At 39.9% G+C, this 26,416-nt stretch overlaps 1 protein-coding gene across 1 annotated transcript in view; it reads left to right on the forward strand.

Annotated features, from left to right (window-relative positions):
* Positions 1-24,541, forward strand: part of slit3 (slit homolog 3 (Drosophila)) — a 158,652-nt gene extending 134,111 nt beyond the window's left edge. The window contains exons 25-36 of the mRNA XM_043258066.1: positions 431-594; positions 1,332-1,456; positions 2,920-3,017; positions 4,857-4,996; positions 7,269-7,362; positions 7,881-8,018; positions 9,534-9,768; positions 11,563-11,693; positions 19,463-19,617; positions 20,490-20,778; positions 21,939-22,144; positions 23,244-24,541. Of these exons, the coding sequence (XP_043114001.1) occupies positions 431-594; positions 1,332-1,456; positions 2,920-3,017; positions 4,857-4,996; positions 7,269-7,362; positions 7,881-8,018; positions 9,534-9,768; positions 11,563-11,693; positions 19,463-19,617; positions 20,490-20,778; positions 21,939-22,144; positions 23,244-23,479 (2,011 nt within the window). The 3' untranslated portion in view covers positions 23,480-24,541. The remainder of the gene's footprint in view (positions 1-430; positions 595-1,331; positions 1,457-2,919; positions 3,018-4,856; positions 4,997-7,268; positions 7,363-7,880; positions 8,019-9,533; positions 9,769-11,562; positions 11,694-19,462; positions 19,618-20,489; positions 20,779-21,938; positions 22,145-23,243) is intronic.
* Positions 24,542-26,416: the final 1,875 nt, after the last annotated feature.

Below are 26,416 nucleotides of genomic sequence, written 5' to 3' on the forward strand. Positions count from 1 at the left end.
AGGTCTTTAGACTCGATGTAAGTTTTACCTCATTACCGGTTGCAACCTAGAGAGAGAACAGCCTTGTGCTCCGCGCTCCGAGACCGAGCCCCACAGGAAATCTTTGTAAATTTTATTACGGCTAAAAGGCATCTATTATGGAGGCTTATGGTGGTGCTGTTTTTTTTTTCTTCTCTGACTGTAGCTGCTTTGCCGGTTTGGAGCAGGGCTACTGTAGCTCCTTGTTTCCTCATTGAAAAGAACTGTCAGGAAAAAAAAAATCCCCATTGAGAAATAAAGGGCCTGTTGAATTGAAGGATGTCTGTAGTAACCAAAGAAGTTGGCTTTGTAATGAAGAGTAGAACTTACAAGGAAAAATAGACTAGACTAACAAATCATTCTGGCATTTCAATGCATTTCTGCTTTCAAACACCCGGTTCCTGTCATCCAGGGCTCTAGGGGCGAACCCCCTGTACTGTGACTGTGAGCTGCGCTGGTTGTCTCAGTGGGTGAAGGCTGGGTTTAAAGAGCCTGGCATCGCCCGCTGCACTGGACCTCCTGACATGGCCGACCGACTGCTGCTCACCACCCCTCTCAGTCAGTTCCAGTGCAAGGGTGAGTCTCATTTCTGTCTCATTGAGCTTTGTTGCTCATGTGGGAGATGCAGATTTAAATTTGGTCTATCCTGAGTCAATTTCGGCTCTCTTTCTCTCCCTAAATATTATCCAGTTATAAAGTACTTTTGTCAAATCATGATCCAAAATAAAGGTTTTTGTTTAGATACTACACACATGCATGTATATATTTAAGAATAATGCTACATTTATATATATTAAATATATTAATATGTGATATATTTCTTTCTTAATATATGCTGTATGCTTGTGTCTTTATATATACATAGTAAATATGCACAGTGCACATATTATGTAAACAAAAACTTTGTTGGCCGCTTTGTTTCATATTGACCTTAATGTGACCTTTATTCCCTTTTATTTTTGGTTCCTTGCTTTCTCATCCACACATTTGTCATTAGTAGCAAGGGTGTATTTGTAGCAATAGCCAACAATACATTATATGGGTCAAAATTGTGGTTTTTAAGTGCCCTAAATCAAACCTTTTAACATGCATTGCTAAGGACTTCGTTTAGACAGCTTTAAAGCATTTTAATTAGTTTGCCCCCTCAGATTCCAGATTTTCAAATAGTTGTATCTCGACCAAAGATTGTCCTATCCAAACAAACCGTATCAGTGAAAATTTATTTAGTCAGCTTCCTGATATTAATCTCAGTTTCAAAAAATTGACTGGTTTTGTGGTCCAGGGTCACATTTACTTGACATTTGGTGTTTCAGGTCCAGCAGATCTGAATCTAATGTCCAAGTGCGCCCCCTGTCTGGCGGCTCCCTGTCAGAACAACGGCACATGTGTGAGCGATGTGACGGGCTCCTACCACTGCACCTGCCCTTTCGGCTACAAGGTGAGCGAACATCCACCACCCGACATACAGCACATCCCCGGCTAGCGCCGTTCCTGTCCCCCTGCACGCGTGCACAAAATATTCCTATGAGTTATTTGCATCATTACATGCAAGAGAGCCTCATCATCCATCTTCCCGAGCTGAACTCGCTGTCTCTGAAGTTTCTTGATTATTTCCTATTGTACTCAGGCAGCCGTTGTTTGTGTAACGGATACATGCTCAGTAGTGCGACCTTGGCGGTGGGGTCTTGGGATGTTGGCAAATGCATTGCAAGAGATGTGAAGAATGTGAGCCGCTCTTGGAAGGCAATTTATTCAGAGCCAAGCGTGCGGGAGCGTGCAAAAATGTAAATTATGCGACATCAATAGCGGTTTCACTTGCTTTTATAAACATAAACCAAACTTTAAACCATCATTTCAAAGAAGAGAGGGTTGCAGTTTGCTGATGCACATCCGAAAACCCAAGCCAACCAAAGTTTGACATCAAACGGACTCGGTTTTGCACAAGAAGTGTTCTGCGAATGTGTGTGTGTCCTGGATGCAGCGTGCAATCATTACCCTTTTGTTTGGTTATGGGATTCCTGTCAGTGTTGTTCTGTTAAAGAACAGATAAGAGCTTAACCCTTCGCCCTCTACAAGACAGAACCAATGGGCTGTCTTTTAATTAAAACCGCAGCTCTCAAGGTCAGCTGCAGGTGCGTGTCTGTCCTCGAAGTAAGTGAAGATTAATTAGAATGTTCAAGAGTACTGAATTAAGTCAAACATGGGACGAAAAAAAGAAGGGAAAAAAACAGAGGGGCCGAGAGAGAGAGAGAAAACAGACATATGGGCCCTTTGAGGAAAGCCAAGGAAACAGGCATATCAGTGGCAAAAGCCTTTGTCTGAAATTGAAATGGAGAGTGTTAGTCACAGAGTTACAGCCCCTGGAGTCTAAAAGGATCAGGACAAGACATACATCTTCTATAAACCATGATATTAAACTAAACTCGGCTCTGGGCCTGGATATAGAAGTAGTAAACAAACAAGATTTTTACATTTGCTGAGAAAACGAGTGGTGCTTGTACAAAACTATCCACCACAATGCTGCAGGATAGGCCCTGCAGTTAATATGTTCTGAGTGCTTTTATTATGTTGCTGTGTGTTTGCTAGGGTTTTTTCTGGATGGTAGTTAAAGGTTAAGGATTGAAACAGGTTCCTAATTATAAGTATGAGCGACAATAATAACCGTAGAAAGCACCGCTAATCATTGCCTTTAATGTCCACTCTTTAACCCTGTTTGAAAGGTAAATTGCGGTTAACATTCAAGTTGACATTTTGCTCAAAACTCATTATTGTAGATTTTTATTCCTTTAACCTCTTCGCCTTTGAAAGTGTCCATCTGATTGTGACCTTTGTCCCAGTGTGTTGGGTCAGACATGTTAAAGTCTTAAACATCCATGCTCACAGGCTTTCTCTTTCCTTCAGGGTCGTAACTGCGAGATCCCCATTAACGCCTGCATCAGTCTGCCATGTGTTAATGGAGGCACGTGTCACCTCACACCTGGACTGGACGGGCTCTACAGGTACGTACAGAGCGGTGTAAATGATATCCATTCGGCTGTTGGACCCGTGGCCTGAATTGTTGAGAAGTCTGAATGCAGCCTGCACGGTGTTTTCACTATCGCTACGAACCGTGTCAAAAAGCATATAAATAAGATTTATCTGAGATAATTTGTTAAAATGCACATCTGGACAAAATCTGTGTATTAAAAATGCAAAGCTTGTAACACCCCTGGACATTTGAAAGAAGCAAGAGACAGGCAGATTGTTGTAATGGCACAATAAATGTCCCCCGTGTCCTATAAATCACCCAGCAACTTTGGTAATGTCACGTTAGGCCCCTATTCAATTTTTGTAGGGCAGCCGCTTCACATCCAGCCGGATCAGAGTTGCACAATGACTTTACAAAAAACAGCTAGTGATCCTAGAGATTTGTGTGTTTTTATGTGTCTGGGGGTGGAATATATCGGTTTCTGGCGTAGCTCCTGAGAGTTGGCAGCCAGAGGGCAGGGACTGGGTGGAAGGGTACAGATGGGTGTGGGTTCTGTTAAAAAGTGAGATAAGTTTTACTGCTATTGCTCAACAAGTCACCATAGAGATGGAGGTTTATCAAACACTGAGCTTCAGTCACTGATGGATCTGGCCTAAAAGCCTTACGGATAGCAACAGAAAGGCAAAACAACAGAGACAAATATAAATATTACGGGCCGGCTTGGAATTTCAGCAGGTAATTTGCGGCGGTGTAATTGAAACCAGCTCATTTGAGTCGAGAGCAAAACCAGAAGAGATCGAGTCTGAGACCAGACGAGGTCGAGGCCGGGCCAAGACTGAGAGCAGATGAGGGTTGAGTTTGATTCAGAACAGAAAGAGTCGAGATCGAGCTCTAAAGTGGTTTGAGTCTGATTTAACACCCAGATAAAGGTTTGAGTCACAAACGAAACTTTCGGAGGTTGAGTCTGAATCAAGACCGAATCAAGGTAAATTCTCAGTCAAGACTAACACCAGACGAGAATAAAAAATCCGAATTAAGACTGAGATAAGAAGAGAGTCAAGTCTAAAGCCTGTGTTATACTTTCTACATGAGCAAAGCACGGATACGGACTCCTTGTATTAATGGTACCGAAAGCGAAAATGTGAGCAAACAATAGTCTAGAGTTATTTCACATTTGGCTGTTTTTATATTGTTTTTTCGAGACCAGAAGTAGGCTGATTCTGGTTTAAACTAAAACCAGAAAAGGGTTGAGTCTGAATCAAGACGAGATTCAAGAAATATAGTTTTGGACTCATGTTCAGTGACACAGAAATGGGCCAGGCTTATGACTAAGGCTCAAATGAGCTTGTTCTTCCATCATTTGGTCACCACCATATTGCTTGTTTTGGTGGGACAAAAAGAGATGTTTAGTAAAATGTTTAGGCTGCTCTTTATTTAGAAATATGTTTAGAAAGAGATGGCCAGTAACTGCCAAGCTTAGTATAGAAACATCAATCTGTGCCATAAAGGTGAGTCCAGGTTATCTGAAGATCTACTTCCAAAAAAAAAAATTATAGAGTGTTATAAAAAAGATCTTGCTTGCATTATCCGTTGTGGCCGAATTATCCCTGCAATGTGCTAAAACTAAAACTCAATGTTCCTGTTGGCTGGGAGCGATGCACTAATGAAGGATGTTCGGTTGACATTTAAAGACCAAACAATGAGACATAAATGGCAACAAATGACGCTGTTCTGGCTGCAGACCTGAAGAAATCAGTCTGGCGGTATCAGGGTGTCACCCAACAGAGCTAAATCACTGAAAGCCATGTGTTTCCTTTTGTTCTAACATTTGAAATATTGATCAGCGTCCTGTGCCTTCCCATTCCTCTAGCTGTGTGTGCCCGCCTGGGTATGAGGGCCAGCAGTGTGAGCTGAATCCTGATGACTGTGAAGACAACGACTGTGAGAATAACTCCACCTGTGTGGACGGCATCAACAACTACACCTGCGTCTGCCCTCCGAACTACAGAGGTACCAGTTAAAGCTCTTTAAACCAGACTGTAAAGGTCTTCGGTCTCTTTGTGACCATTTTCTTAGTGGCATTGCCCTATTTGTCCGTCTCAGTCTTACCACAATGAGGCCATTTCACTGGCAAGGCTGTGCCAGTTGCATTTATATCCTCCAGCCACAACTGAGGTGGCTAAGAAAACATGAAGAAACCAAAATAATATACATGTTAAGTCTGGTAGTGGGCAGTTTTACTAAACAAACCAGCTTTTGACAGAAGTCCTGACTCGGCGGATTTAAAGTTCAGCTGTTGTTAAAACTGTCTGTTCATTTCCACTTCAGATCTGCCAAGTGCCGTCCAGTGGCACCACTGCTCTTGTTCTCTCTTCTTTTCCTCAAAATAGGAAGTGCAACTGCTCCTATTGGGCCCTGTCATTATAACGGCATTTCTCTTTGCCACCTCCCTTGGAGCGGGTGCAGTTGTTGTAGAGTGTGTACTTGCTGCGGTGTAAGCCTGGCCACATCCTTAAGTTCGGAGGGCACACACAGCTCTCCGGTTAAAGAGCACGGTCTTAAACCGAGTCTTGAACCAAGCAAGGAAAAAAGTTTTATTACTCAGAGGTCTCTCGTAGAGGAGTTCTTAGTTATGTTTCTTAAAAGTATTAACTTTGGCTCAGGCGTTTTCCCTAAAAGACTAATTAAAATAGAAATCGGAGCTAAAGTAGTCTCCACTTGCTGTGATATTTCAGGCAAAAATCTTTTGCGATTTTTGCATGCAGTGCTCGTCTTATTCTCACCATTTCGCTAGCATCTGAGACTATAGATCGGACGCTCTCAAGAATACATATTTTTCATCAGTTTTATATTAAAAAAAGGTGAAATGAAAGGGGAGAAGGAAAGTTTGATTTATTATACTTATATTTTCTCTTGTTTTAGCTTTATGGAAATTTTGGGAATTGTTTTATTTCGCAGTTGTAATGGAACAATTTTTAATTACTTTGTTCCTAAATTTAGATTTTTCTTTCCTTGTGATGGAAATTAACAATTTTATTCATTAAATTGATGAAATGTAACAATGAAGCGATTTAAAATGATAAATAAATTGTTTTTTTAACATTATAATGATTCCATAAAGATCACGTGACACTGAAGACTGAAGGTATGGCTTATTGCAGTGTTTATTCATCTTTGTTGATGCAGCTTAATAAAAATACAATAATTCATTAACTAATTAACTAATGTTAATAAACAGAAGTTGTGATATTAATATTGCATAAGTAACTAATGACCCTTATTTTAAAATGTATTATTCAAATAGAAATATTTATTTAAATTAAGGTTTAATATAATTTAGATCAATTGAATGCAGTCTTTATTTTTAAAGCTTTTTCTTTCTTTCTTTTTAATCATGCAAATCCCAGAACACTACTGCAAGTTAGTATACAGACATGCCCCAAACAAAGAAAGCCAATTAGGTGTTTCATTCCTTGTTTAATGTAGAATCTTCACGCTTCACCAAAGGCCAAGTCTTTTCATTGTATTTCCATTTCTGTATTTATTCTGCATTAACGTCAGTCAGTACACATCTTACCACCAACATCCCGATTTGATCTAAAAACCCACAGCGTGAGCTCTTTCCAGACTCCAGCCCGTGAGGTGCATGCAGGAAACATCAGCTCTAGACACCCACTGCACAGATTCCCCGAAGAACACACACATTTGCTGCAAAAAGGGTCTAGAGGAAATCGGCCTGGCAGCAGACCACCTAAACCCCCGTCTCGAGGGCCTGAGCACGGAGAGGGTACATCTGTTTCTGAGCCGCTGCGGTGCCATGCAACTAGCGCAAATGTGCTGGACGGGAAATGCTAGGAATCTGGGTGAACGGGTGCAGGGATGTGGAGGTTGGATTAGACCCAGTATGGCCTGTTGCAGGGCCGGACGTTAGACAGCAGGTGGACGGGAACAGGCGGCGTATTGAAGGTTCTGGTTGGCAGTGATTTAGTGCCTCCGAATGGAGCCTGCTGAGCTGTGTGCTCTAGAAAGACTTTGCCATCACACAAAGATGTTTTCAGTTGAGCCCGGAGAAGAAAAAGCCTCACACAGTCTAAACGCTGGCAGATGGTGTGAGTGGCGAAAACACCTCGAGGAGGGTCGTGACACACATGCTGTATATTCAGTCAAAGCACAACTGTGCGCTTCACCGGTAGACAGCAGAGGCCCTGAGTGTTTCAGCATGTGACGCCGGGAGAGGGCAACTGTTAGAGTCATTTGTTCCTTTTCTTTGCGTGTCCTTTAGGTGATCTGTGTGAGGAGGTGATTGACCCCTGTCTGCCCGGGTTTGACCTCTGCCAACACGACTCCAAGTGTGTTCCCCTCACTAAGGGCTTCAGGTGAGTGTGTGAGCTCCTCTGGTCAGAACTTCACACGAAAGACAACATGACCCGCCTGTGCTGAGAGCCACAGTCTGGTTCTGGAAAGCAAAAGCTCCATCCGTTTTTTTCATCAGGAAAGTGATTTTTAACAATACCTGCAGTGAGCCAAAAGAGATATTTAGCTCCACCCCCTCCCATGAAGCATATATATGTATATATGCATATTTTGCATACAAAACTCTAAAATGTATCATTACTATGCATACAACAATAAACTATCTTTTTTTATTATTATTATTATTTCAATTGGCAGCGTTTAATAGCATTATAGTTCTTTCATTCACTAAACCTGGAAAATACATAGTCACGTAATTTGTCACTTTTCATCTACTTTTTTGGCTTAGTTTGGATTATGGCTTATTGTTCTCTTAAAAAAGAGACAAGTCTTTTCTGAAAAAGTGGCCACTAATGCAGTCAATGGTTGAAGTCTCGTTAGTTAAGTGTTAGACACCCCCGTTTTTGTTGTTTTCCTTCAGGTGTGAATGTTTGCCGGGTTATGTTGGGCAGTACTGTGAGCAGGATTACAACGACTGTCTGGAGAACAAATGCCAGCATGGAGCCGAGTGCAACGACGCCATCAACGGATACACGTGTGTGTGCAAGGAAGGGTTCAGGTGAGCCTCGTTTAGGGTTCACACACACACATATTGCTTACACACCACAGAATCCTGTTGTATCTGTTGTACTGCAAAACAAGACCAATCTTAACCCAATTCATACCCCTACTCCTCAATGGAAAACTTCATTTTAAGAGGGGAAACTTTATTTATGAATAATTTAGAATTATATTTTATAATAAAAATACTAATAATAATAATAATGTCCTAAAATTGTAATAGTAATATTATATTAAATATTGTTATACAATTTATTAAAAAGTCATATTTGTTTTATTGTATTTTAAATAGTAATAATAATTAAATAAAAACTGTTGACAAATAATTTTTTTTTTTTTTCAAAAATCAAGCAATAAAGAATCTAAGTATTTTTAGTAATAATTTCCCCATTTTTTCCTTTTCACATTTGCATCTGTAAAATTGAAAGTAGGTTAGAAATCATTCAAAAATCCTGCACATATTTCTTTCTAAAAACTAGGATACTTGCACACCTGTGTTCATTATGATTGTGAAAGGCTTGATAGATGATGCAAACACACACACACACACACACACATATATATACACACACACACACACACACAAACACACACCAAGCTTCTGTTGGTCCTGTGTTATATGATAGTGTGTAGTTAAATCTGACATGCACAGACGATGAATATCCATATGGCTAATTATAACATTAGTGTGTGTGTGTGTGTGCGTGTGTGATGTGCTGCAGAAGAACAATAGCTCTCTCCCCAGCATCCCTCACTCCACTACGACTACTAATTAAGGGCCTGATGGCGTCTTGAGCCCCGCATTAATCTGGCTTACCACCCATCCTGACACTCTATCAAATATTCTAACACTGTCTTCTTCTCTTGTGTGAATTAGATTTAAGAGAGAAAGAAAGAGAGGGCTAGAAAAAGTGCTTATAATGCACTAGGGTTAGGCGGTTTAAAGGCTTTTATCATGGTATATCATCATTATATTAAAATTAAATAATTAACAAAACTATACGTTTTTGTGTGCTGGTTTATTGTTTGAGAATCAAATGAAACAATGAGAAATGGCTATATTTGTTACACTAGGTATCTGTTAACTTTGCAGAAGATTGTGAACATTAGTTAAAAAATTACTTTATTTGCTAAATTTTATTAGCATTAATAGGATGCGTTCGAAAAATCTGAGTAATGAGTAGAATTTACAGTATTTTGAAGTGCCCACAATAACAATATCATGCTTTTTCATTATTTTGATTATCTTGTTATTGTATATAGGCCCATGTTTAACGTTCATGAAGGTTTTGTGAAGATTTGTACGGCACTGAAGACATTAGTAATAATGCTGAATATTCAGCTTTGCGTTACAGGAATAAATGACACTTTAACATATTTTGAAATCAGTTGTATTTTTACTGTATTTTTCATCAAATAAATGCAGCTCAAGTGAGCATAAAAGACGTCTTTCAGAAACGGCTAAAAATCACCCCAAACTTTTGACCCTCACCCTTTATCTCTTCCTTATCAGCGGGCTGTTCTGTGAGACTCCGCCCCCAATGATCTTACTCCAGAAGACGAGTCCGTGTGATCAGTCTTACTGTCAGAATGGAGCTCAGTGTCTGGTCGTGGAGGGAGAGCCCGTGTGCCGGTGTCCACCTGGATCCAAGTGTCATAAGATGGTCACAGTGCACTTCCTCGGAAAAGATACCTATCTGGAGCTGTCAGGCGCCAAGATCCGACCACCCATGCACATATCCCTCCAGGTATGCTTCCTGTAATGCTTCACAAAGGGTCCCGGATCAGTTTCTGTAATACAGACCTCACATATCACTGGCCTCGGGATAGTCTGCGTGTCACCCGAACTCGCATCTGCAGCCACGACAAGCGGTCTGTCTCTCCGTCTAGGTCTTTTTTCATCCGCGGTGCCTGGTTTAAGCCAGCTTTGGCCTCTTTGACATTATGAGAATGTCACCTCTTGTCCACCTGCGTGAATAATTCTTCTCCTGAGCACATATATTATGGTAATAGAGGTCGAGCCGGCTGTTATCCGTTGCAATCAGGGGCCCCGCGTAACCGCTAGATCTGCTACAAATGAGCCTATCTTCTCACCGTCGAGAGGGCACACTAATGTTAATTAAAGTCGGAGAAATTAAAAAGAGCTCAGTAGCTGTTTATCTCCTAGTGGACGTCAGCATCGCTCCGTTTCGATTTCTCTTAGCTCATCCGCAGATCGAGAGGCCTTTTGTGAGTTGTGCTTTCTAAACCAAGTCAGAACTTTTGGCAAGAAGAGTGAGGTTTTAAAATTAAACCTCAATGCTACCAGTTTATTCAAATTTATGTTTTGCTATTCAACGCAAGTTTAAAATTCATAGGCCGTTCACATAAGTGATGTCAAATTTTCAAAGCTGGTTTAAAGCGAAAAAAAAAAAATTAAATGTGTGCGGTGTTTATAAAATATACTCTTTTAACATAAAAACATTAATACATTTATTTTCTACAAAGTATAGTTCAAATATAAATATATCAAAATTGTAAATAATTTTCTTGTGCACAGTGCATATTTCTCAATATTACCCCTAAAATTTGTCATTAGAATTGTATGATTTTTGAACAATATCAATCTTTAAATGCAAGATATTTAAAGCGTATCAGAAGTACACTTGCAACAGGTCTTCTTTAGCACAATCAAATATACTTCAGCATATCTTTCCGCACGATTAAAGTGCATTAAGGACAAAGTTTGTTGTTTTAATTTAGCAGTTTAGTAAACTAAAAGTACAATTGCATGGTTTTTAATTAAATACATACTGTATGTAAATGTATTTTTGGTATATTTAGCACAATATAAATGACATTTTAGTATATTTATTTTTTGACCATTTGTTGACCGTTATTGTATGAATTTTAGAAAGTATACATTAGAAGTCAAATGTAAGAGAATGACATTTCATCATTGCACTTCATGTGAAATATTACTGAATATTTTACAGCTTTCGCTCGGCTTTCAGGCCCTAAAAGGCAACACTCTCGGGAACTGCAAATATAGAAACGCAATCAAATTAGGTAGCTTTTTTTATTTCCAGAGTTCTTAGTAAAACCACGCTAAACAGCGTTAATGACTTGGTCCTCCTGTGACAGAAACCGAATACAGGGACACATTAACGGCTCATATGCCTCCAGGATATGAATGTAAGCAGTCCACTTGGTCTCAACTGAAGTGTAGAGGGGCTTCCACACTCCATAAGCCATCAACTGCTCTTTTCTTTCCTCCCGTCCTAGTGCTTATATATAAACGTGAGCTGTTTTCCATCACAGCTAGCTCGCAGGCGTTCCTTTTGATGCCCTCGACTAAACAGGGAGTTAAGTGTCAGGCCTGCGGCTCTTCTCTCTCGGTGTGCATGTCGTATTGAAAAAGTGTGCTTATCGCGCACTCTTGATTGTTTTGTACATCCTACTTTTACCCTTCCACCTCAATCTTCCACCTCGAAGTCTTCCTGCCGTTTTCCTTCACTGATCTTTTGCTGTCTCTTTCCCATTACCCTTCCCTTTCTTTGTAGGTAGCCACAGATAAGGACAATGGCATTCTGTTGTATAAAGAGGACCACGACCCGCTCGCCCTAGAGCTGTACCAAGGACACATACGTTTGATCTATGATGTTGCCAAGTACCCCCCGACCACAGTGTACAGGTAAGGATATGGCATACACACATACTTTATAGAAGCAGCTGTTCATTGATTATTCATGTTAGTTCACAGTGCATTAGCTTTTTTTAAATTTTAATAGTGCATTAGTAAATGCTACTATTAACATTAACTAAAACTAATCAACGCTGTAGAAGTGTTTTTCATTTGTTGTTAACGAATGAATCTTATTGCAAAGTATTATAGTACAATTTTATATTGTACCTTGGCTGGTTTAGGCTGGTTATGGATAAATAAATGTTAAACTGCAAGAAGGTGGCAGCAATTCCCTGTCTTTATGAGTGATTATTTGAATCATTTATTCAAATGATTCATTTAAAACGGCTGATTCAGTTAGATGCGAAGCAGGTGGCTGTCTTTATGAATGAATGATTGAATCATTCAGACGACTCGTTCAAAACAGATGATTATTTGAAAACAGATGATTCAAACTACTGTCTTTATGAAAAATCAGATTCATTTAGAAATTAGGCATCACAGCGTTCTTCTGAGATGTTTTTCTGAGCGTTTTTCTGAGATGCATATTGTTTAAACCACAATTACAATGTTATCACACCCTTACTTTATACCTTATTTACCCATAAAAAGGGGTTACCCTTAAAGTACTACTACAAAATTTTTAGGGGTAGGTAGACTACAGAGTTGTCCCTTTAAGGGTAACTCACCACTAACAAAATGGGCTTTCAATAAAACTTGGCTGTTTATCAGTAGAAAGGACATTTTTTTAAGCAATCAGCAAACAGAAAAACAACGCTCTTGCCAAAAACACCCATAATGCACGGCTCAATCAGACGTAATTTAATGAATAAATATTTAATGTAATTGAAAATGGTTTTACCCAATGTTTGTATGTAATGTGTATATTCATTGCATTGCATTGCATTGTGAGCTACAACATTCTGCGAATCAATACAGTGCACCTCACATGAGGAATGTTATTTGTGGTTTCCTATGTAGAACATTCCAAATTAGTCACTTAAGAAGTTCCATTTTAGTTAGGAAACGCTCTTTTAGGCGGCTGCCTCTGTAGCTCACCAGGTTTTGTAACAGACCCGCAAACACAATCACACTTCTGTTCTACACAGTAAATAAACCCACACAGCCAGCCGCTTTTGCAGCGCCATAATCTAAATAGACATATACCACCCTAAATTATTTCAAAACATCAAACATACGCGCTCATTCATCTTCTGTAAAAAACGAAAGGAGGCCCCCTGCTCTCGTCCAGAATAGTTCAGAGTGAAAAAGCAGTGTTTGCGGCTAAGTTTGCTTCAGAAAGGTTTAATCCCTGTGAGCTCGTGGCACATCATAAAACCATATAGGAGCCCCGGGTTTACATGACCTGCTTGAATCTGCCTCGGGGCGAGAGAAGCAAGGTTCCCATGTGAAAGCTTCTGTGCTGCAGCTCCGTGATTTCCATGCTCATTGGAGCCCCCATAAACACAGAGCTCTTAGCCCTCACCTCCTGCCCTTTCAGCAGACAACAGACTTGTTGAGTCTGGCGCAGATGGTGCCTGACTCCGGCCTGGTGGGTCACTGCGGATGTCATTAAGCGAGCACAAGCCTTGTAATGGGTTTCAAGAGCCCAGATTCAAGCTTTTAAAACCGGTCTGCGCGCAAACCTAATGACAGCGTGCAGTTTCAAAGCATTTGGAGATAGAAATCGGTGTCCTTGTCTGTTAAGAACGGGTATGTGGCGTAAATCAGGGTCTCTGGCATCTTTTTCATCTGCGTCTGCAGAAGTAGAGCGTGAACATTTGTGACTGGCAGCTGTTTTAGCAGGCAGTAGACGTGAACAGCGGTGAGCTGGGTGCTCAGGTCGTGCCTGCCTGCTTGATGACTTTGTATTGATCCAGTGCCTCCCATTGCTGCTGCAGAGGGCCACTCTTCCCTTCTGCCTGCAGCAAGGGCCGGATCGATGGCTCTATGAGGGAGTCACAGCATGAAAAATAACGTTTCAACCAGATTCCTTGTCTTTGCCGACTGAAGATACATGCACTTAATTCCAGCGTTTCTAGTAGTAATTGCAAGCATGCGTTTAAAGCACACTTATTCTGCCTTTTATTTAGAAGAAGATAAAGAGAAAATGAATAGTTGTAGCCATTTTGCAATACACCAGGCAGCTACTTTCTATGTCGTTAACAGAAATACAGCTTTTATCTCCTTGAATGTGGAATGACCAAAATCCAATGGATTCGTTGATTTAGCTAAACCCTGCTAAGAGTATTTTTCAGACTGGTCCAGGCAGAGTGAGCACTATATGAGCACCACAGCTTAATGTAATGTAGCAGTACATGTACTATGCTAACTACTAGGCTAACTACTAGTACTAGTTGCGTACTTGAATAGCTAAAGATCCAGCTTAGTTGTTTAGTGTTTTCCTTATAATGTTTTTTTATGGTAAACCACTTAACGTAAAACTTCCATGTTGCGTTTATATTGTGGCTTCAACTGCTTGCCTGTGCAAACTGAATTTCTAAATTTCCCCTTTTAATAATCTGCGATTTACTACATTACTGCTTAATGCAAACTGTTTAAAAATAACTGGCGGTCAGTGGAGCAAAGCTTCATTTTGCTCGCCAAGGGGGCATTCCTGTAAGAGTGTGACGTTACATAAAAACTATCATTAGGGAAGCATTGCATCTTTCATTATAAAGCTTTTGCTCGGCGATCGTCTGCAAGCTGTGACGTCGACGTGAATAAAACCGTGACAAAAATGCACTGACTTAAACAATCCCTAATGAATTAACAAATGTAACATGTTGATGGGTGTGTTCTTGCTCTCCCTCTGATTGATGTTTGCGTGCTTTTCCGGGAGAAACGCCCATATAAGGATTTCCAGCCTTTGTGATGTCATACAGTGCCATGCTTGGAAAAAAAACAAACTTATATAAACCCGGAGGGAGTGTCTTTGGCGTAGAAATGCTTCCAACATACTTCCAACTCTCTTCTGAGTCATGTTTAGCATCAGAATCCAACACTTTAACAGTGTAAACAAGTCAGAACGCATGAAATGGCATTAGACATCCCGTTTGAATTAATATGCAGTGGTGTGACTAAATGAAGTCAGCTTTGTTGCCAGGACCCTGCTAAGTCCAAGACGTATCATGGCACCCACAGCTAATCACGGATCCATGCTCACCCTCTAATTATCTTGTTTTTCCCCAAGCGACATCGTGCTTGTGTGGCTTTGGCATATCTGCACCCCATTGTGTTGGGGTAAAGAATGAAGTAAAGAGAGGAAGTACAAGGACAGAACACGTCCTTCCGTCTCAATTTAGATGATTTGGCATTGACACACCCCCGGTCTGGCGAATGTGCTCCAGAGTGCTCCATGTCGTAGTTAGAGTTATAAAAAAAGTGTAACCAGAGCTAACCGAGCCAGCTGCTCGAATTGTAACCCGTCCCACGCCGCAACGCTTGGACGTGGGTGCAGCGTTCGGGCAGCTCCCCTGCTTTGGTTTTCCCACCGTGGAAGCTAGAGTTTTTGAGGCTGTGGTTGGAGCATTCCTGAGCCGAGTCTGGTTCAGTGGCTCTCTGCGGGTGCTTGACTTCAAATGTGGAACTGGGTCATAAAGACTCTGTGGGGCGAGGATCAGAGCAAGATTCCCACACCATCTACAGGTCTCGCTCAGCTCTTCTTACACCTCGTCCCTGCTGAACTTCAGTGAGAGATCCCCGGCAGGAAAAACGAGGAACGAAGAGGGAAATGGTGAAAGGGAGAGAAGACAGATCGGACCCCGCAGAGATGAAAAGCGACTGAGAGTCGACGAAGAGTGAAGGACACTTATCTCTGCAATATGATCCAGAAGGTGCCGGTGAGGGGAGGGATGGAGAGACTGATAAATGCACTTGGGAGGAGAGCGACGGAGGCTGTTAACTAGAAGCAATGCCTCATTACCATGAGATGAATGCTCGGGCCCATGCAGCGTGTTAATGCGCTGCCCTTTACTAAATGTCACGCTAATCTGAGTATTAGTTTAAGCAGCGGCGTGGGCAGTTCCTCGGCAAAAGCGGCGGTTTGTGGAAACATCGCAGGAAATTGAATGAGAACGTTAGAATTGCAGCTATCCCTAAACCCAGCTCCTCAGCGTGGACTCGCCATCCTGCACCACGCCTAACCACAGCTCTCCAAATGCAGCTAATGTTTGGCATGTCAGCCGGGTTTAACACTGAGCAGCACTAGGGTGAACAAGGAGGGGTCAGGGTATGTTTTTACGGCCTGTTTTCGTTTCGCCCGAGATTAGCGCCGAGTTCCTGTTCGAGCAGAATGTTTGGATGGGGGGGGAAGCGGTGGTAATTCAGCCTGAACCGTGACTGGACGTGTAGTAAGTTCGTTGGGTTTGAGAAGATTAAATGATTGTGGCGTGCTAAGTCCGGCTTGGCTAAGTGCGACTGTAAAAGCTGAGGGATGCTAATGCTAACGGTTCACACACAGTTTTATTGGGTCTTACATCAGTCAGTCAAGATACGATTGATCAAAATGAAGCATTATTTAATGATAGAACTTGAGTAATTTTTCTGATTCTTCATCCTTTCCTATAAAAGTGTTACAAGTGCAATAACGCAGAAAATCCACCCTGGTCCGTTTTAAATGCTACCTGCTTAACTTCAGTCAATCTGTAGAGTAAAGCTAACGTTACTTGGTTCCACCCAATGATATATCAAATGCAATGTAACCTTGTTTAGCAATTCACCTTCCATAGGGCGTAATTGACTTCACAGCTGCAGTCCGTTACTCTGAGCTCGTGTAAGCAAATGATAGCGCCGCGTAATTGAATCTGGAATATGTAAATATGTCTACAGCTTTTCTGATCTAGATAACTCTCCGAGATGAAGGAGCCGGTAATAGTTCCTAACTTTGTGTTATGTGTCATTTATACTGTGGTTTTGCTCGAGGAAAAACAGAGTATTTTATTTTCAGCTGACAGGAAATTGACTTCCCCTCGTGCGAGAGGGGTGACATGAGGTTGCTGAAATCTTCCACGGGTTACTGTTTGTTTTTATTGAGCTCCATAATGGGCTGCTTGAAGCTAATATGTAGGCTAGCCGCACATCAAAGACACTCCACCTTCTCAACCCCCCCGTACTAAAAATATTATGGCCTCAGGATATTTTCTGTCTGTCAGAACATGAACAAAAGGCCGATAGTTGCGAGCGCTAGGCTAGATCTTGATCTCTGGGGCCCCCTAGTGGTGCTGGAGCCTCACTGCATACATTTTGTCAGCTCCAAACCATGACTTCTGTCCCCCCCGTGGTGAGATTTATGCTCTGATTAAGAATGTTTTCGTTCTCGTAATAGAATCTTCCCCTTTGTTCTTTTACATTCCCACTCTTACCACCTTTTCCGCAAAATATTCCCATTTCCTATCCCGGCTGGCGTGTAGGCCCTCGTAATAAAAGACGGCTGTCAAAACCAGAGACAGTGGATGAAAATGTCCTCATATTATAATAAAGCCGTTCATCTATGGTGGTACTGATGTATCAAATGAATGGGCTTGAGATGTTTGGGGGGTCTCAGCCCGCGGACTGTAGTGTTTGTTGCAAAAGCCTATTTTGAAACAGGAATTGAATTATGGGTCTGTAATGCAAACCACACGTGCGCCTGTGTTGGGTCTTTGTTCAGCCAAGACCTCCATGAACCGTACCCCCCTATATCTGGGGACACTGATCTCTATCCGCACCTATGGCCTCAGCATTTCAGCAATGGAAAATAGCATTGTGGGCCAGCGCAAATACTAGCTGCCTACCCGCAAAAATGAGCTCATTTTAATGCTAGACTGTTTGTTTGCTTAATGTATTTGTGCTGGCAATGCTCTGTTGTTGTCATTGTTTTTGTCATTGTAGTTAATGTAAAAAAAAAAAAATATATATATATATATATATATATATATATATATATATATATATATATATATATATATATATTACACATTTATAAACACACACACATGCATGTGTATATATGTGTGTGTATTTATAAAGATGCAATACATAAACATATACATATATACATAGTACATATATATATATATATATATATATATATATATATATATATATATATATATGTACTATGTATATATATAATTTTTTTATTATATATATATATATATATATATATATATATATATAAAATAAAATATATATATATATATAAAAATATATATATATATATATATATATATATATATATATATATATATATATATATAATGTATGTGTGTGTTTTATTGTGTTTTGTTGTATATGTAAGGTATTATTTTCTTTTCTCTTTTTTTTGTCGAAAACAGAAAAAGACGAAAACCTTGTTTTAAGTTGAGGTGGGGATTAAGATATACTGTTCTCGCCACAATATCATTTCTCGCGCCCCCTTCTCTTCTCTCTCTGTTGGTCTCCGTGCTTCTTTGCCAAACCACTGTCTCTAGCTGTCTGTAACTGCTTGTGCTCCATCCAGCAATAACTGCTACAATACAAAACTGGGCTTTCTGTAGCCTGAGCAGTCCACGTTCTCAAAGTTCAGGGGCTACCGATCAGTTCATAACCCTAAATCTCACCTTTAAGCAAAATACGGTCCTCGAAGTCAGCAGAAACTGGGCCAAACAGAGCGCGACATGCACCGCATCGTAAAACACTGAGGAGGAAACAGGCGAAAAAATCCAGCTGTGCCGGTCGGAGCACGCTCTCGTAGTCTATGACATGTTTCGTGGAGGTTTCGTGAAACCCGGGAACAAGCGGCACTCTTCAATGGTTAAAAAATGAGCGTGTGAAACAGAATCGCTCTCAGGAGTTCACGCAGACACGGTGCCAAGCTCAGCAGGATGTGATTTGAGCGTGCTAACTCAAAGAAAGAGTGAACTCATGGCCAACACAAGCTCTCCTTTTCCCACAACATGAGCTCTCTCCACATTGGTGCCAAACTCACTGGAAATACACCTGACGGAGTCTAATGTGGAAACCATGGCATTTTCAGACGGCGGGGAGATATTCTGTATTGCACATTCAGGCTTTTCATTTGGGCTTAAAATGTTGCTTTCAGAAGTTAAATGACCCCGCTGGTGACATGATACGATCAGTTCAAACAGTCATTAAGTCGTTTTATAGCTAGCATTTTATGCATCCAAAATACACCAGGTTAAATATTTTCACACCGCAAAATTTGACTAAATAAGAGCTTAATTACACAAAAATTAAAAGCTTAAAAACACAGAAATTGCTATCTTGCATCTTATTTTAAGATGCGTTTATTAAAGGTTTTTTGTGACATTGAAGACTGGAGTAATGCATTTTATGTGAAAATCTCTTCACACAGAAAATGGTTATTTGAAATGTTTTACTAATTGCATGGAGTCTATGGCCCGGTTTCACAAACAGGGTTTAGCCTAAGTCAGGATTAGGCCATAATTCAATTAGGACATTTAGATGATGATTGTTTTGTAAACACGTCTTAGAAACTGAGAAACACGTCACTGGTGTGCATCCTACGACAAAAAAAAAAAAAGCTGTTTTGAAACAGCTCAGATTTGCATTTAGTCTAGGATTAGAGCTTAAGCCTTGTCTGTAAAGCCGAGAAAAGCGAGACTTTTTTCCTTAAACAAAAACATTAAACAAATCTTTTCTTTCATTGATTTGTCTCGTATTTACTCTCAAGTGTGCTGACACCGCTTCTTTAAAAAAATAGTTTATTTAAGATAGCTATCATTCATATATACAGCAAATGTATTTAATCTTCGTTGTCTTCTGCTCTGTTGCAGTGTGGAGTCGGTGAATGATGGTCTCTTTCACACGGTGGAGGTACTGATCCAGAATCAGACGCTGAGTTTGGTGGTAGATAAAGGGGCACCGAAAAGCCTGGGCAAACTCCCCCGTCCTCTGGCTGTGGACCACAACACACAGCTCTACATAGGCGGTAAGCAGCAAAAACACTTTTCAAAGTATTAAATATGACTTGTTTTGAGATGCCGTCCAAGTGTTTGAACCAAACACGAAATAAGTGGGCTCCGTGACCACCAGAGATTACATTCACAATAAAATTACATCTTTGATCAATATTTATGTTCTGTAAATGCATTTTCTCCTGATGCCGTCCCAAGAGGCACTTCACTTCAATTTCAATTAAACGTTGCATCCTGGTGAAATGACCTTAGTCGTCTTCAAGAATCGAGTAAAAACACATCTCTTCTATCTTTATTTGTCCCTATTTTAAGTCTGTTCTTTAAAAAAAGAAGAAAAACACTTTTAGACTTGCATTCTATTCATTTACTAACTGCTTCTCTATTCGTTTTGTATTCTATTTGTTTTCTTTTGATTTATTATAGTTAACAAAAGCAAAGAAAGGCCTCTAAGACTAGATTACTCTTATTTTTCTTTTCCTTTATTATATAATATTACACTTGTTACGTGTGCTGTGTTATAGTAGATTCACTTTCACAATGACCCGCAGCGTCTCCAGAACATGGCGCCTGCAGCGACGCTAGAGCGAGATTGATAGCTCCGCCTTCTTTCATTGCGTAAACATTTGCATAAACCCACGCCGTGACGTAGGAAAGGGGGCGCATTTAAAGAGCCATTTTAGGTCGTAACTTCAAAAAAGAACATCTCTGGTTTTGAAACTGTAATCTTCGCAGCTTTAGGGATCTTATGTGTGCATTAACAACTCGTAACGCTCCAAAGAGAAGGGAAAGCTAACTGAGACTCGTTGTAGCATTGCTCTTTTGCTAAATGACTAAATGCATCAGTAAATGCACGCGTGCTAATGTTTGCCCGTGGTTGGTGTCGCAGGTGTGCCCGCTCTGATCGACACCGCAGGTCTGCGGCCGGGTCCAGACCGTCCGTTCCAGTCCTTTAACGGCTGCATTCACGATGTCCGGCTCAACGGGGAGCTCCAGGACCTCGGCGGGGGGCTGGCGGGGCTGGAGGGCATCTTGCCGGGCTGTCACTCCTGCGGCGTCTGCGCTCACGGGGCCTGCAGGCAGAGAGGAGAGGCAGGAGTGAGCTGCGAGTGTCCCAGCGGCAGCAGCGGCCCGCTGTGTGAAGAGACCAGCTCCCAGAGCCCCTGTCAGAGCAGCAGGTACGGACGTCGTACAATTTGAAAATGATACAAAAAGATCAAAGTTTAACGAGCTCACTAGAGCAGATGAGTCTCAGCGAACAACACGCATGGCTCAGTGGTTTTTAAAGCCAATTGAAACAGAAGAAACACTAATGTAGAAATGCCTTAATGTAGAAACTGCACTTTGGTATGGTGGCAGAAATCTGTTATATTGAACTTTGTTATATGATTCATTTAGACATGTATCAAATGAGTAATGGAGTATAATTACAGTACTGTGATTGTCTGCTGTTCTTCATACAACTGCCTAAAAATCATATAGTTATATTTTTACCATGGTATTTAAGTGCTGTATGGGTGGTTTTAACTGGTTAAATGTATACTACTATGACCAATGATTGATAAAACGATAGATACTGTGGGTTATGAAAGGTGGATATATTTGGTTTTGGGAGTCCCGTGCATGCGAAAAACACTTCCATGTTCTAAGAATATGCATTTATTTTTACTTTATTTGTTCAACGACTCCAAAAAACGATTCATTCAACAATTCATTTTTCCGGTGATCGGTCGATTCCTTTAAAGCAGTGTTCGCGAGCTTTCAAAAGCTTCAAAAGCAGCACAAAATGGTGAAGAATGAATTTTAATTTTCATTCAGACCAACAAGTGGGCGGACGATACGATAATGATTCATGTTAAGGTCAACACGAAGCGGCTTGGGACTGATTCAATGATTCAGAGTCGACTCTTTACACACCGTGCACTTTCAGATTTAAAACACTGCAGGATATATTCAAGCTCATTTTCTAAAATCTATAATAGGGGCACTTTAAATTTCACTTTGCACAAAAATTTGCATTTGCAAGCTGCTTCCATCAAATGTGCGTTTCTAGGAGACACAAAAATAATTATGTTATCAGGAACACAAAACACTTACAACATTGAAAACATTGCAGGATGTTTTTGTTCACTTAGTGCATGAAAGGTCATTTTACAAAATCCACAATGGGTGCACTTAAAATATATCATGGTGTTTTTATTATTAACAAATAAAGATTTGACGATTACCGTGTAAATGATTGATCTCGACCGCTATGATAAAATCTTACGGTGATCATTTGTTGGCCGCGTCACCCAGCCCTGCTCACAGTAGTGCCGGCGTCTCTCTTCCTGTGCAGATGTGTGCGCGGTGTGTGTGCGCCGAAGGGCTCCTCGTACAGCTGCTCTTGTGAGGAAGGATACTCGGGTCAGTTCTGCGACCGGAGAGAAGAGCCGTCCGTCTGCAAGGGCCTGCGCTGTGTTCACGGAGAGTGCAGGGTGACGGAGAGCGGAGAGCCGGTTTGCCACTGTCAGTCTGGCTACAGCGGGCCGTCCTGTGAAACAGGTGAGACGCAGCTCCGCAGGCAGCAAGGTTATATTAACGGTGCTTCCCAAGACCCCCAGCCCTCATCGGTCACGTCCAGTTCATGTCTTGCAGTCTCAGCTGTGGAGCTGATTCGTTGAATCGGGTGTTTTAGATAATAGAGACATTTTCCTTACGCAAAAATGAGCGCCACCTGCTAATTCTATGGGCATAGCTTCCGGTCTCATCCGCGTCCAGCTATTGTGTCCTATCGTGTTATTTTAGTGCATTATCTTAATTATGAACACACTAATGCCTAGTGTAGAGCCTAACAAACCAGAAGCCTCACCCATAGACTTGCTTTCAGGAAAAAAGTGGATACAAAATGTGCAGGGCTAGGGTTCGGGAAGCACTGGGATTTAAAAAAAAATTAATTTTTACCCCTTGCTCTATCACCCGTTGTTTATATATTATGTTATTTAATATATGTATACCCACTTGCTTATTGTAATTTAATAAGTTGCAGATACGCATTTAAATGCCGTTTTAATCTTTTAATAAAACTGAATAATTTACTCGGCGTTTTGAATTATTTTTCTTCACTAAACTTCATTGTGTGGAGAAGAATTATACAGTGATGTCTCTATAATATCTCAGTGATATTTTGATACTGGCAAAAATAGCTAATTTCAATAGAAAAGACGTAAATGACAATTGCATGAATGCAGACTTTGCATGGGCACAAAAAATGCGTGTCAAATGTTTCAGAAAAACACTTGAATTTGTTAATTTTTTTTTTTTGGAAGAATATTATTACATTATTACCATTTACTATATTTTGATCTTGGTGAGCGTTCGACTTCTATGAATTTTTTTCTGACATTTGATTAAAAAAAGAACATTATTAAAAATCTAAATAGAGTGGCACTGCTTCATGCAATAAAATCCAGATGCATAAAAAAAACCACGTATACTTTATTTCATGCAAAATGGCGTTTCCACCCAAAACCTGTTTTAAAAATGTTGCATTGCAGCAATTAAATGCACGAGTGCTAATCTTTAGCTCGGTACCTGACCTTTATTAATCTCTTACATGAACGCTTTATCTGATGGCCTGTCCTCCTCCTCCTCCTCCTCACAGAGCCGGCGTGCCAAGGAGAGATGGTCCGAGAGCTGCTCAAGCGCAATATGGGCCATAAAAACTGCACCTCCACCAGTAAAATCTCTCGGTGTCCCGGCGCCTGCCGCTCGGGCCTGTGCTGCGCTCCCACCAAGAGCCGGAGACGGAAGGTCAGCTTCAAGTGCTCCGACGGATCCTCCTTTTCCGAGGAGATGGAGACCACCGTGGAGTGCGGCTGCACAAAGTGCCCATTGTAATATTAGCCAACCTTCCCCCCTCGTCCCGAACCCGGAGAAGAAGACAGAGCCGGAAAAAAAAAAAAGAAAATATATTGTAAAATAAACAAAACACAAATAGAACTTATTTTTATTAAGGGATGTTGTTTTTTTTTTTATTAAAGAAAGAGACTGCTTTTATGATGTTGCTTATATGAAAAGTAATTTTGTACCGTCGGGCAAAAACACTCAGATTAACATTCCTGAAAATATATGAATTATATAAATGTGTATAAATCTATATAAATGTACAACCTAACCTGAGAATTAATTGGGTATTCTGCGTATTGCATGTCTGTTGTGAAGTGCGAGGAGCCGAGACGTGGACTCTCTAGACTCTCTAACGCAGGAAGTGGTGAGCCGACTTCCTGTGCTCCGAATGAACTGCTTCCTAACGGACCTCGGAGAGCTCACCTGCGGATTTCAAGGACGGGAACGGGCTGATATTTTGTACTTTGGTTGTTGCTCATCAGCGTGGCTCTGGTTTACAAGCTGCAACTCATCGGAGTGAATTTTTTTTTTTTTGCATGACTGCATGGAAAAGTTAAATGTGAACTTGTCAGGCAGTAAAGCTATTGTAGTGACTATGATAGTTAAACGCTCTCTAGCTGTTTTACCTTGTACAGTTGAGATCCAAACGCGTCGGTGGGTGAAACAAGTGACCGTGTCTCTGGTGCAAAGCACTTCATGCTGACGTAGTATTCCGTCATAACCGTCCTTTACTAAAATATTAAATGCAAATATATTACACCCATTACTACTGTATTGTTTCGTGTGTACCCTTTTTGTTTTCGTTTAATTTTTCAGATGTAACACTCAGATGTCTTACTCGGAGAGAGCGAGGTCTTTAGATATTCCCAAGGAAAAGCTAATCAGTGTTAATGAATATTCTGTAGGAATACCCAGTGAACAATGTCATGTTAGCACCTCTAATCAGAAGGCTGGTTGTTACACGGTGCGTTTTCTAATAATGTTTTGTTAAATATAAATTAGAGAGTGATGATTAACTTACAGTGAATGTTGAATTAAACTTGTAATGAAATACTTGGTTGGATTTTTTGTGATTTTTTTTTTTTTTTTTGGAGGGGGGGGACTTTTTTTAATAAGGATTATTTTCTTGCATATTCGTCAAATGTACAGTAATGTTTATATGCTCCAGTATCCGGATCAGCAAAAGCCAGGGACATATGGTGTGTTGTGTGTATGTTGTTTTATTTTTTTCTATATTAAAATTACTTTCTCAGTTCTATATCGCATTTTTATATTCAGAGATAATGCTGGTTTACTTCTTTAAAGAGTAAACACTGTGTTATTTTTTATGTATTTATATTTATATTTAATTTATAATTTTAATTTATATATATATATATATATATATATATATATATATATATATATATATATATAAATTAATATATATATAATATATATAAATTAATATATATATATATTATATATATATATATATATATATATATATATATAAATATATATATATATATATATATATATATATATATATATATATATATATATATATATATATATATATATATATATATATATATATATATATATATATATATATATATATATATATATATATATATATATATATATATATATATATATATATATATATATTAATTTTATATTATATATATTCTTTTTCATTAAGTACATCTGAAATTTCAATGCCATATTTCTGCAATCAGTAATTATGTCTATGCTGTATATTTGTTCCTATATGTCAGTAATATAATAATTACGTAAACTTTACAAATTACAGTTTTATTTGTTACGTACCTGTCCACGTCATATCATGCAGTGAAAGGCCTTTATATTACCACTACGTTACATAAATAAAATGTTAGAACATTAAGATATCAATAAATGTCAACATATTTAACAGACATTTTTTGCTATGTTATGCTTTTATTATTTTATGTTTAGTTAGCTGTCTTTTAACTTATTTTGTAACCTTATCAAAATAACCCAACTGCAGTTTGAGATTAATTGGAACGCGCAATGAAATAGTTAAAAACAGTTTTTACAAATTAACTTTTTATATATTTCTAGATTATTATCAACAGGTTATATAATTACATATGGATTATATTGGATTTGTGTATTAATATTTATCTTAAACCTAGGCAGGCTCAATTCAGGCCTGAAAACAGCTCAGCGATAGCAAAATCATGTCAAGAGTTGTGTTTTTCTTATGTATTTTAGCTGAATTGAAGGATTTGAAGAATGATTTTCTTCTTAGTGTTAATCTAATAAATATTTTTCCACTGCGAAGAACGTTTTGTGGAAAGGAAAGGTCCTATGGATGTTCTTCGAGGAACCATGCAGTAGATGCTAAAGAAGAAAGTTTGTTAAGAGTGTGCGTGAAAAGATGTATTTACGTGTTTTGTCCACTAGGTGAAGCTATAGGCCGGTTTGCTGAGAGTCTGAACGTCTCCGGCGGGCATTGAGGGGATGGTGCAGGGATAAAGTTGATCATTTTAATTAAAATTAGGATGATTTTTGCTGAACATTGATATGCATAGACCACAAAACCTGTATGACCCGTCGTCTTCGAATAACTGCATCCTGATCCTTTTCCCTTAAGGGTGCACTCAGTGAGTTTTTGCTCGCTCTTATTTGCCCCAGCGGCCTTGCACTTTGTATTATATCGATATGGCCTTCCAAACGGCCTTCCATACTCTTAATGTCTCTGAATGTTCATTGTTCGTGTCACACCGTTGTGTTTGTTCGTTACGGAGAGCCTGTAGGTCTGCGCTTTAGCGGATATTTCGAGTGTACCTGCAGGTTACAACATTACGCCAGTAGGTGGCGACAGGCGATTATATTTATCAGCGAATCGTTCAGCTGAATCGTTCGCATCACTGATTCGTTCACGAAGTGGCTTCTTCG

The sequence above is a fragment of the Puntigrus tetrazona genome, chromosome 14 (genome assembly GCF_018831695.1).
Source record: "Puntigrus tetrazona isolate hp1 chromosome 14, ASM1883169v1, whole genome shotgun sequence".
In the NCBI taxonomy this organism is placed as follows: domain Eukaryota; kingdom Metazoa; phylum Chordata; class Actinopteri; order Cypriniformes; family Cyprinidae; genus Puntigrus; species Puntigrus tetrazona.